Source organism: Lactuca sativa, chromosome 7, assembly GCF_002870075.4.
Source record: "Lactuca sativa cultivar Salinas chromosome 7, Lsat_Salinas_v11, whole genome shotgun sequence".
In the NCBI taxonomy this organism is placed as follows: Eukaryota; Viridiplantae; Streptophyta; class Magnoliopsida; order Asterales; family Asteraceae; genus Lactuca; species Lactuca sativa.
In genome coordinates this window covers 177,885,645-177,898,460 of record NC_056629.2, presented here as the reverse complement: position 1 = coordinate 177,898,460, position 12,816 = coordinate 177,885,645, and the positions used below count along the sequence as shown (strand labels likewise).

At 42.4% G+C, this 12,816-nt stretch overlaps 1 protein-coding gene across 1 annotated transcript; it reads right to left on the bottom strand.

The window, feature by feature from the left end:
- Positions 1-8,223: 8,223 nt before the first annotated feature.
- On the bottom strand, positions 8,224-11,992 carry LOC111900532 (receptor-like protein 43). Its single transcript, XM_042896574.2, has one exon. It carries the CDS (start codon positions 10,971-10,973, stop codon positions 8,961-8,963), a length of 2,013 nt encoding a protein of 670 aa, XP_042752508.1. The 5' UTR covers positions 10,974-11,992; the 3' UTR covers positions 8,224-8,960.
- Positions 11,993-12,816: the final 824 nt, after the last annotated feature.

Below are 12,816 nucleotides of genomic sequence, written 5' to 3'. Positions count from 1 at the left end.
GGGGGTGACTCGTTGTTGTTCAAGGAGTTCAGCATCACGAAGCCACCAGAGTTTGATGGGACACAGGATCTGATTGCAGCGATGAAATGGGTATATGACATTGAGGGGTGTTTCTATACTTGCTCGTGCCCAGAGCACTTGAGGGTTCGGTTTGCGCTGAACCAGCTTCCCCTGGGGGCGAAGGACTGGTGGAAGTTCGCGACAGCACACTATTCTCCAGCAGAGCTTGTTGCGGTGACCTGGGAGAGGTTCACCACCATGTTTCGTGATGAGTACGTTCCCTCGGTGGAACGAGATCGGTTGGCACAGGAGTTTTTGACCCTCAAGCAGGGTACGGAGTGTGTTACGGTTATTACCAGGATGTTTCATGAGAGGGCGATGTTCTGCCCTGAGCACGTGTCTTCTGAGCAGGCACGTATGAGCCGTTATTTGAGTATTTTGAGGAGAGACATTCGGGAGTTCGTGGCGAACTCCTCGTACCGGACCTTTGCCGAGCTTCAGGCAAATGCCCGGAAGAGGGAGATCGAGCTAGATACTCAGGCTAGGGAGGAGGCGGAGTCTCAGGGGAGGGATCGACGACCGGCACAATCCCAGCCGGAGCCAAGCGGGCCAAGCCCGCCGATTCCAAAGCAGGGAGCCAGAAGGGCCGCACTTGTGGAAAGTGCGGCAAGGGTCATGATGGAGTTTGTAGAGCGGGATCTTGCTACAAGTGTGGCAAGGAGGGGCATATGACCAAGGACTGCCCCAAGGGGTTTGTAGTGTGTTTTCACTGCAACCAGACCGGACACCAGAAGGCCGAGTGTCCGCTGTTGCGAGGGACAACACAGGGAGCTTCTCAGGGGTCTGCCCCTGCTACTGTTAGAGCTTTTAATAGTCGGCCGGTGAAGTCTGAGACACCGAAGGCTCGGGGGAGACCCTTCCAGTTGACTGCGGAAGAGGTCCGCGCAGCGCCCGATGTCGTGGCTGGTATGTATTCTTTTATGTATTTATTTTATGTTTGAGATTTTGTGCTTATATTATGATATGCGTAGGTACTTTTCTTGTGAGTTCTGTACCTGCTTTGGTGTTATTTGACTCGGGTGCGAGTCGATCTTTTATATCGTTGGCTTTTAGTCAGCACATCAGTATTAGTCGAGAGGCATTGAGTCGACCTCTGAGAGTCTCCATCGCCGACGAGAGAGCAGTGTATGCCACGGAGGTGATTCGAGGATGTGTACTCGAGATTTTCGGTGTAGAGTTTCCTATTGATTTGGTCCCGATTGCGATGGGGGTCGTCTGTGTCATCGTAGGCATGGATTGGTTGAGCAAATTTGGAGCAGTTATCGACTACAAGCGGCAGCTGGTGACTATACGAGACCCAAGTGGGGGAGTTCTTACGGTGTACGGCGAGGGTACCCGTCCCGATTCAGCGTTTTGTTCGGCTGCTAGAGCGAGGCAGAGTCTACAGTAGGGTTGTAGTGGTTTTGTAGCGTATGTGATGGATTCGAGAGTTGGTGCAGAGAGACCGAGTACGGTTGAGGAGGTCCCGATAGTGCGTGAATTCCCGGATGTTTTTCCCGAGGAGTTACCGGGTGTGCCTCCCGAGAGGCAGGTTGAGTTTCGCATTGATTTGATTCCAGGGGCAGCACCTATTGCCAAGGCGTCCTATCGCCTTGCACCTCCAAAGATGCAGGAGCTATCCTCGCAGCTTCAAGAGCTGCTGGGGAAAGGGTTTATACGGCCGAGCAGCTCGCCGTGGGGAGCACCGATCCTCTTTGTGAAGAAAAAGGATGGTTCGCGCCGAATGTGCATAGATTATCGAGAGCTGAATAAGTTAACGGTCAAGAACCGTTATCCTTTGCCGAGGATCGACGATTTGTTCGATCAGCTGCAGGGAGCATCTTGGTTTTCCAAGATTGATCTGAGATCTGGATATCATCAGATGAGGGTGCGCGAGGAGGATATCCAGAAGACCGCATTCAGGACTCGTTATGGGCATTACGAGTTCGTGGTGATGCCATTCGGGCTCACCAATGCGCCTGCAGCGTTCATGGATCTCATGAACAGGGTATGCATACCGATGCTGGATCGATCAGTGATTGTGTTCATTGACGACATTTTGGTGTATTCGAAGTCCAGGGAGCAGCATGAGGAGCATTTGCGAGAGATCCTCAGCATGCTGAGATCGGAGAGGTTTTACGCCAAATTCTCCAAGTGCGATTTTTGGTTACGAGAGGTGCAGTTTCTTGGTCACCTCGTTAACCAAAAGGGGATTTTGGTCGATCCGGCCAAGATCGAGGCGGTGATGAGTTGGGAGGTGCCGAAATCTCCTTCTGAGATCAGGAGTTTTCTAGGGTTGGCCGGCTATTATTTGAGGTTCATCAGGGATTTCTCTAAGATTGTTGTTCCTCTCACCAGGTTGACCCGGAAGGGTGTGGTGTTCAACTGGGGCCCAGAGCAGCAGGCCTCATTTGAGACTCTTCGCCAGAGATTGTGCGAAGCCCCGGTGTTGACTCTTCCAGAGGGGATGGAGGATTTCGTGGTGTATTGTGACGCATCGATATCTGGGTTGGGCGCGGTGTTGATGCAGAGGGGGCATGTGATCGCGTACGCATCGAGGCAGATGAAGCCCCATGAGGCAAGGTATCCCATCCACGATCTAGAGTTGGGGGTTGTGGTGTTCGCCCACAAGATTTGGCGCCATTATCTGTATGGGGTTCGGTGTACGATATACACAGACCACAAGAGTTTGAAGTATTTGATGGATCAGCCAAACCTGAATATGCGTCAGAGGAGATGGTTGGATGTGGTAAAGGATTATGATTGCGAGATCCTGTACCACCCGGGCAAGGCTAATGTGGTAGCCGACTCCCTGATTCGTAGAGCAGAGAGCGCCCCGATTCGGGATATTTGTATGAGATTGACGGTGATGACTCCGATGTTGGACACCATCAGAGGGGCTCAGACTGAGGCAGTGAGACCGGAGAACCGCAAGAGAGAGCGAGTTATCGGACAGGTGTCGGAGTTCGTGACCGATAGCAGAGGGCTTATAACCTTCCAGGGTCGGATTTGGGTACCGTTTGTTGGAGGAACACGTACCATCTTGATGGAGGAGGCACATAGATCGAGATTCTCGATCCATCCCGGGGCCACTAAGATGTTTTTGGATCTTAAAATGGAGTATTGGTGGCCCTGTATGAAGAGAGATGTAGCATGGTTTGTTAAGAGGTGCCTAACCTGTCGTAGGGTTAAGGCTGAACATCAGAGACCGCAAGGTAAGTTGCAGCCACTAGAAGTCCCAGAGTGGAAATGGGAACAGTTATCCATGGATTTTATCACCAAATTGCCGAGAACGACGAGGGGTGTCGATGCAATTTGGGTGATAGTAGACCGCTTAACAAAGAGCGCTCACTTTCTCGCCATTAATGAGAGTTCTTCTGCGGAGAAGTTGGCAGAGATATATGTGAGAGAGGTGGTATCGCGGCATGGGGTGCCGATCTCGATTGTGTCAGATCGAGATGTGCGTTTCACTTCCAGATTTTGGAAGAAATTTCATGAGGAGTTGGGTACGAGGCTGCATTTTAGTACCGCATACCACCCACAGACTGACGGACAGAGCGAGCGGACGATTTAGACGCTCGAGGACATGCTCCGAGCATGTGTGTTGGATTTTGGCAGAAGTTGGGACACTTATTTTCCCTTAGCAGAGTTCTCCTACAAAAACAGCCATCATTTGAGCATTGGTATGCCACCCTTTGAGCTGTTGTATGAGAAGAGGTGTCGGACTCCCATTTGTTAGGGAGAGGTAGGGCAATGAGTGATGGGTAGCACGGAGATCATGCTTCAGACGACAGAGCAGATACAGCAGGTCAGGCAGAGGTTGTTGACCGCTCAGAGTCGCCAAAAGAGTTATGCGGATAGGCGACGATCCGAGCTTGAGTTCCAGGTCGGTGATTATGTTCTCCTGAAGGTATCTCCTTGGAAAGGAGTGATTCGATTCAGGAAGAGGGGCAAGCTAGGGCCCCGGTATATTGGGCCGTTTAGAGTGATCGAGAGGGTGGGCAGGGTAGCGTATCACTTGGAGCTACCTGCAGAATTGGAGCGGATTCATAATACCTTCCAGGTGTCTCAGTTGAGGAAGTGTATAGCCGACGATTCGGCGGTAGTGCCGTTAGAGGACATTTAGGTGGATGCGAGCCTGAACTACGTGGAGAGACCAGTGGCGATTATGGATCGGAAGATCAAGGTTCTGAGGAACAAGGAGGTGCCGCTGGTGCAGGTTCAATGGCAACATCGGAGAGGATCCGAGTTGACTTGGGAACCAGAGCGGGAGATGCGTGAGCAGCATCCGGAGCTATTTTAGGGATGAGACTTCGAGGGCGAAGTCTGATTCAAGTGGGGAGAACTGTAACATCCGGAATTTCAAGTATTATATTTATTCGATTTAATTTCTAGATTTGTGGAAGAACTCGGCGAGTTGATGCGTAGACTCGCCGAGTAGAGACGCGAATCATTATCCGGGTGGACGGCTGGACTCGGCGAGTCGCCCCAAGGACTCGGCGAGCCCACGTTGTTTAATGAAACCCTAATTCCTCGGGTTTGGGGCCTATTTAAAGGGCCTTATGGCCGTTATTTGCGGCTACCAGACCCCAGAGAGAAACCCTAAGTGAGCTAGAACGTTTGTGAGAGGAAAGAAGCTATTTCTTGATCTTTGTTGGCGTTTTTGCAAATATAAGAGGACCAAGACAAGAGGAGGCTGAATAAGGTGCTAATCTAGTGATTCCAGGGCTCAGAGACTTAATTTTGAGGTATTCATTCGACCCCTCCTTCAGTTTATGGTGTAATTCTTAGAGTTAGGGATTTTTAGCCCCATTAGAGGATGGTTATATGGAGTAATTGGTCCCTTCTCGTGTTGGTGCTGTAGATCTGTACCCAAAGAGGTCCAGAGACCCTTTTCCCTTGAGCTTTATGGGTATTAATGGAGGTTATGAACTTAGGATGTCATTTTAGAGGCCATATCTTCAAATAAGGCCTTTGAGCCTTTGCATGTGCACCAAGATGTTAGATTTACGTGATTATAATGCTTTGGGAAGCTGGATCTATGGTTTAGAGGAGCGGATCTGACCTCAAGTGGTCAGTTCATCTTGAGCATGGCATGAACTCGCCGAGTCCTTTAGCCGACTCGACGAGTAGGACGAGGGTTTTCCCGATAATCACACAGTTGGTGACTCACTGAGTTGGGGAAACGACTCGGTGAGTCATAGGGAATCTAGAGGACAGAGTGCGCGATGGTACTCGCCGAGTCAGAAGCCGGACTCGGCGAGTTGGGTCGAGACATTTCACAGATTGTGATCAGTGATGACTTGCAGAGTTGAGGTTGACTCGGTGAGTCGAATGAGGACTAGGAGAGTAAAGAGCATGTGGGGACTCGCCGAGTCACAGTTGCACACTCGGCGAGTTTGGCCAAGGTTGACCGTTGACTTCGTTGATTTTTAGGGATTAGTCAACGTTTGGACTTTAGAGTCATCGGAAGGGTAGGATAGTCTTTTACCCTTCCTAGAGGATGTATTGAGAGGAAGAGATTAGCCTAGCCCTGAGAGTCGTATTAATTAGAGTATTTATTTCATGTGATTAGGCAGGGGCTAGACCAGAGTTACCGTGTCAAAAATTTACTGAGATATCCGAGGTGAGTCTTCTCAATATACTTTACATTGAGTAGGTAAACAGAGTTATGTGATACAGTGTTTGTATGCTATATATATATATATATATATATATATATATATATATATATATATATATATATATATATATGTTATGTGTTGCACTGCATTCTTCTATGTGATTTATGTTGTGCATGCTTGCAGAGTTAGAACCTGAGGTTTCACAGAGTTTGGGTGCACGGACCCACAGAGTTATAGCCTCGAGTGGCTAATATGTGTTATATGTGGTATTTTGGGGAACTCACTAAGCTTTGTGCTTACAGTGTTCTGTATTATGTGTTTCAGGTACTAGTGAGGATCGCGGGAAGGCGCCGGCTTGATCAGTACACACACGGGATTTTTATGCTATGAGATCTTGGGATTGTTCTATGTTATGAATTGAGTTTTCAAACAAAGATGTTTTTATGAATAATAAATGAATTATGTTTTATAAAATGCGAAAAATTGTTTTGGAAATTTACGTTGTTACACGAAGCCCCTAAACGAACGGGGGTCCGGGGGAAGCCCCCCTGGGAGCGGGGTCCAAGGGGCGGCAGCCCCTGGCGGGGTCCAAGGGGCGGCAGCCCCTGGCGGGGACTTCGTTTTAACCCTTTTTAATGATCCGGTTTTAGTGATAGTTTGTGACTGTTATAAACCGTTTTGACAGTTGGAGTAGTTTTTGGACAAAGAAAACTGCCTTGACAGTTTTCAGACAAATGATATACATAATCATTCTTTGGTCATTATTTTCCTGGTACAAGAACAATCACGAAATCATAACTTCATATTCTCTATTCTAGAAACTCTTCTGAGTCTTATCCGATTAAAGGTTGGGAGTACCACCCAAATACTTTAATCTGAAAGTGTTTAACACGATTCTCAGGATTTCCAAGTCTTTCCATACCCTAATTTTATAACAGGTTTGTAGGGAATAAAAGTCTTAATTCCACCTTGATATTAGATATTAATTCATTTATGAATTGATTTAAGAAAACCTCACCAGAGATACCTTCAAGTGGGGCAACCAATGACACAAATTTCCTGTGATACTATGTTATGGAACCTTCCTGCTTCAATGCTAGAAACTGTTCAAAAAGATAACATGTAGAAGTGGAACGGAATTGCCTCAACAGAAGGGATTTCATCTCCTACCATCTTGTTATCGGTTTTCTCCTATTTTCCCACTGGTACCATCGAAGCACATCACCTTCAAAAGAAATTACACCAACTTCAATCTTCTCTACATTGTTAAGTCGATTCAAACTGAAGCAAACCTTAGAAACCATCCATCGGGATCGGAACTGCCAAACATCGGAATCACATCAACTTTCATGGACCTATGGACCGTGTGATCCCTAGTCTATAAATAGGGATGCCTGTTAGTTATTTATTTGTACCTTGATATCTAGTCAGTAGGTCAATCTTTGTTAAATTGTACTTATAATCTCTATTTGAAAACTCTCGAATAAGATCACTCCCTCCTACCGTGGAAGTAGGTCACCTTGACCAAACCACATAAATACTCTGTCTTCGTGTATGTGGTGTAGGAGTTATCCACTTTACTTCCTAGCAAGTGGTATTGGAGCTTGGCGGGATATGTTGATGAATTGTACTTGTAATCTCTGTTTGATTCCTAGCAATTGTGTTGATGAAAATTGCAAATAAAATGTTATATTGGTATATTATATTTTTCAACTTAGGTATTAAAATATGTATTTTTTGGAAGATAAATACCAAAACCATACTCTTTAAAGTGTGTATGGTTAAATGAAAAACGGGTGAAAGTATGTTTCATTTGCATGCATTTTTCCTTGAGCCAAACAACGTAATGAAAAAGATAGTTTTTATTGGCCATCTTTATTTATTTATTTTTTAAAACAGATATATACAGTGCACATATATCTTATATTGTCACACCCTGAAATCTGCTAATAGCTTACATAACAGTCCATCAGGGGCGGAACACGAACAAATAAGCTAGGGGGCCAAAAGAAAACTATATATAACTTTATTTTGATTCTAAATTATGACATTTTAAAATTTTAAACAATAAAAGATTGTTTTTTATGTTAATTTATATTTATATCATATAACAAAATAAACTAACAACTACAAGATAAATTTAAATATCACCTAATAAAAGCAGAGTTTTAAAATAACAGATTATCATATACATACACATAAAATAAATAAAATAGCTATAAAATATTCTAATTTCTACATCTGACATAGTTATCATATACATATAGAGACCTAGAGATATCCACAGTGTCATAGTCAGAACACATTATCACAACTTAAAAGAATCTTGATATTGACAATGCTACACGTTAAAGAGACAGCCTAAAGTTCTAATTAATAATATTCATTTTAGTTTCATTAGTAGAGAAAGCCATAGAGCCAAAATGAGAGACAGCTAAAGCCGGAGAAAGAAAAATAGAGTGAGATTGTAAGAAGAGAGTGAGGCGGAATACATACAATGACAGACTGAGTTACCGTCGAAGAAGTGTAACGGAAGTGGCTAGACGGAGAGGGGCGGAGATGAAGAAACGAGTACATAAGCGACGGAAAGAATCAGACCCAGTGAGCCCATGAACGGCGGGCAACAACTTCCTGTGGGTTTGAGATTACTTAATTTTTGTTCTTTTTGAGATCCAGATGATACTTTGAAACTTTTTATGTATTTGATTGTTATATTATTTGATGCGATCTCTCATTCCCATTTATTCCTCTTTGATGTTATCTTTCTTTCTTTTAGGCATATCTTTTAGTTTTTAGAAATAGTCTTCATAATTTTTTTTTTAAATTTTTAGACATAATCTTCTAGAAAGTAAATTTGTTTCCTTTATTTATCCTCACACCTAATTAGTAGAGTTTGTGGAGAATACATACTTAATTATTTTGTTCAAATGAAACTTTAATTGTTGAAAAACTAGTAGTAAATAAGGTAAAAAGCAGGGGGGCCATGGCCCCTCCTGGCCCCCATTACGTTCCGCCCCTGCAGTCCATGATCGATAATGCCACCATAAACGATGAACATAAACATTGGAGATCTTACTAAATGATATATCAAAAATCTTACAATGAAACAATTGAAAACAACATAGTCTTAACATAAATATACACATACCTAAAGGTAATACAGAGTAAAATCCCTTGAAAGTCTTATGTACCTTCTCCATGCCCGTCGAACTTTAAGCTATAGCACGTCCTGAAATACATGCTAAGGTAAGGTTTATGTTTTTATGTTCACATTTTTATCTATAGAAAATAATGCATTCACGATCGTAAAACGTGCATTTCTGGAAACCTTGTACGTGCGTTTCTCCTCGTGTTACGAAGTGGCCTTACCCATCTGTCCTTCCTCTTTCTGAACATATTATAATACTTTGTATATAGAAAGTTTCCTAAAACAATGCCAACAACCATCCAACTTCCAACTCCATAGATGATGATCCAATCAATTCTTTCACATGGGAGGAGAGAAACAACCTCAGATGTATTGCTTGCCGGTGGAAGTATTGATGCCTTTGAATCTTGACATTCCTTGGATAAAGGATGTCCACACAACCGTGGATTCCCCTTGTAGGAGCTGTAGTCAAATGTATCAAACTGTTTCCCTTGGGGTATGCGTCCATCAATATGGTTCATTGACACGTTGAAAATGGAAAGAAAGCCTAGCTGCACCAACTGTTGAGGAATTTCTCCGGATAGCTCATTTTGGGAGAGATCCAATGATTCAAGATTCTTCAGGTACCCTAACGATGGAAAGATATGCCCGGTAAAATGATTGTTGGAAAGATTGAGTGATTCAATCCCTTGAAGATCTTGGAGTGATAGGGGGATTTCTCCTTCAAAATGGTTGCAAGAGAGATCAACAGCAGTGAATATGGTTAAAATCTCTTCGTACTCTCTTTTGACACCTTTGTATATTAATGTCATCGTGTATGGCGACATTGTTGTTTCCTGAACAAATGATTCTCCAATTGATTTTATAGCTAAACACGTGTGGAAGAACTTATGGTGCAATCGACCACTAAAACCGTTGTTAGAAAGGTCTATGATCCGCAACTTAGGGAACTGTGAGCAAGCAGTTGTTGAACCTGGAATTGGACCATGAAATTTGTTGGACCGCAAAACAAGAACTTGAAGCTTGGGGAGAATTCCCAGCCAAGAAGGAAAAATGTCATCGAAAGAGTTGTCTCCAAGAGAGAGAACCTCTAGATTGGTACAATTTGTCGGTGACCGTGGTAGCTGACCCACAAATCTATTCTCACTCAAATCAATACTTTCCAACAGGCTTCCATGCCTAAATGCATTCATCATTATGCCATGAAAATTATTTCGTCTCAAATTTAATTCCGCCAACGAATTGCTTAAGTTGCCTAAACATGAAGGAAGTGTTCCACTCATGTTATTAGAAGACAAATCCAACTCTCGTAGACATTTCAATTCACATAACCATGGTGCTATTTCTCCAGTCAGATTATTGTTTGAGACACCATAAAGAACTGTGGTTTGTGGTGGAAGTGGTAACTGCCCCTGTACCTGATTATACGAGATGTAAAATCCTTGTAAACATTTCCATGGGAGAAAATGAGGATGCTGATGAAAGCCAGTGATGGAGTTGTACGAAAGGCTAATCAGTTGTAACGTTTCTTGGCTGTTGTTCCATATCCACACAGGTACCATGCCATGAATTTTGTTGTGTCCGTGAAGTAAAATCCTCAATTTTTGTTGGAATCTCAAAAAGGAAGGGAATTCCTTCAAGTTGCAAGATTGAAGTTCTACGTCTTTCAATTCTGGTAAGGTGCTATTCGAGTAGTTCTTGGTAGCCACTAAAGATATCCTGTTAAAACCCAATGCGAGAGTTTCGAGCTTCTTAAGTCGTAGGAACATGTCTAAGTCTACCTTACCGCTGAAATCGTTCCACTGTAGACGAAGATGTTGAAGACTTTTGAAGTTCGAAAATGAGCTTGAAATTGGTCCTTGCAATTGGTTTTCTTGAAGGCTTAAAATTCTTAGTTGGCTGATGTTGAACAACGAGGATGGTATATGACCAGTAAGAACATTTTTTCCCATTTGGAGCACACTAAGTTTGGTTAGGTTTGCAAGAAAGGGTGGGATTTCACCGTTTATGTTCATATCAGCTATATAAAGTTCATTAAGTGTAGTCAGCTTGCCAAGCCAACTAGGCCAGTATCCCTTCTCAAATTTGTTACCTGTAAGTTCCAAAATATTGAGTTTCGAATGACTTATCAATGAAGGAACTAAACCTGTGAACTTATTCATACCTAAACCTAAGTAAGTGAGTTGTGTCAAGTTAGAGAGTGAAGTTGGAATGTGCCCTGAGAAAGAGCATTTGGTTAGGCGCAAGATTATCAAATGATTTAGTTTGCTTATGGAATTTGGTACAATCCCAAAGAAGCCTGTCAAACCTAGATTCACATATTCAAGTAAGCTGTTGTTATGAAATTCATGAAAGGAACCAAAGAGGTTAGGATTGGATGCCACGTCAAGAATTTTCAACTTTGGTAGCTGAAATATTGCTTCAGGAAATTTATTCCTAACGAGCAGTTTTTTAGCTTGATTGATCTTAAAGAAGAAAAGTTTGTCAATAAATGAGGTACAGAAGAACTAATGTCAACCCCCGAGAGATGGAGTTCTTTGAGCCCTGTCATGTTTTGCACTAGATCCTTGAGGCCACTAGGACTTTGTAGCTTTAGTGGATTCTGTGATAGATCTAAAGAAGACAACTGCATCAGCTGTGAGATTTCATTTGGGATTCGGCCAATAAACCCAGAATCAGAGAGATTGAGACTTCTCAATTGCTTTAGACAAGCAATCTCAGATGGGATTTGAGATTCATAAAAGTGGTTAAGTGCAAGGTTGAGATTCTGAAGATGAACAAGGCTGAAGAGGGTGCTGTTAAAAAAATTGCATTGCTTCTGGGCTTCTAAGATTGGAACGTTTGAAACCCAAGAACAGCAAGCTGGATCATCCTGATGAGTCATGCTTTGCTTAAACTGAAACAAGGCTGAACATTCATCATCATGGCTAATTACTGATGATCCTGTGCATGTGACTATTACAAACACCTATAGAAGGGAGATGACTCTAAACATGTTGAAGTGATTCAAATATTTAACCATGAAGGGATGGTTTAGTATATTAATTGTTTGTGACATGTTATAACATAATATAGACCATCTATGAGTTTAACATTCAGCCATATAACTAGATTAGAAATGAACATTCTGGACATGGAGATGAATTATGAGTCACCAATATCAATCATATAAAAATGGCTGTGTAAGGTGACAAAGAAACATGATGACTAACAAGAGGAAAAAGAAGGATAAATAGAAGGCAGATGAAGAATCAACAAATAAAGCCAAGAAAGAAAGACTTTGACTAAGAAATGTTGACTAAATATAACAAAACAACAATATATCATTCAATTGGTTGAATTTCCGTTGTTTGTATGCCTAGGATCATTTAATAATTAAGATAATCAAAGAAGTACCTTTCAAAGTTCAATTTACGTGATATGATGGTTTAGATCAACATTTATATTTGAAACTATTAATTAGACTATGTAATTATCTTGTGGATATCACTGTAATCCTACAGAAACTTTCACAAGATTTTAGTTGTTGTAACCTGAACCGATGGTTGGTTGTTGTTTATTCTGCCCCTCTTTTTGGTATTAATTTCAGGGAAGAGCCTATTTACCCATTCCACTATTTTGCAATTTGAAGATTAAATGCAGCACAAAATTCAGGCTATCAAAGCCCAACTTATCAATACTTCTGCAGAAGGGCAGAGGAATTTGGTGATCAAATTCAGTGGTTTCTTTAGAGATACAAATTAATGTGAATATATTCTTCCATTAAAATTGAGTTTTATATTGATTGCCATTGTTGAATTTGAATATTCTTCCATGAATGTTGTCTACTTTAATACTTTTGATGGTGAGAAAAGATACAATCAACACAACTTCAATGTGCATGTTGTTGCGCACTTTGTTTTCTATTTTCATACAAGTTTTTTGGTTTGAGTAACTAGGGTAAAGCACATTGAAATCTTTCAAGAACCTCTCCTATCAGTTTTTTGGTGTTGGTGTTGGTATTGG

Bases quoted from the DNA above. Each gene is read 5' to 3' on its own strand.
- LOC111900532 (XM_042896574.2), bottom strand. From the start codon at position 10,973: ATGAATAAGTTCACAGGTTTAGTTCCTTCATTGATAAGTCATTCGAAA.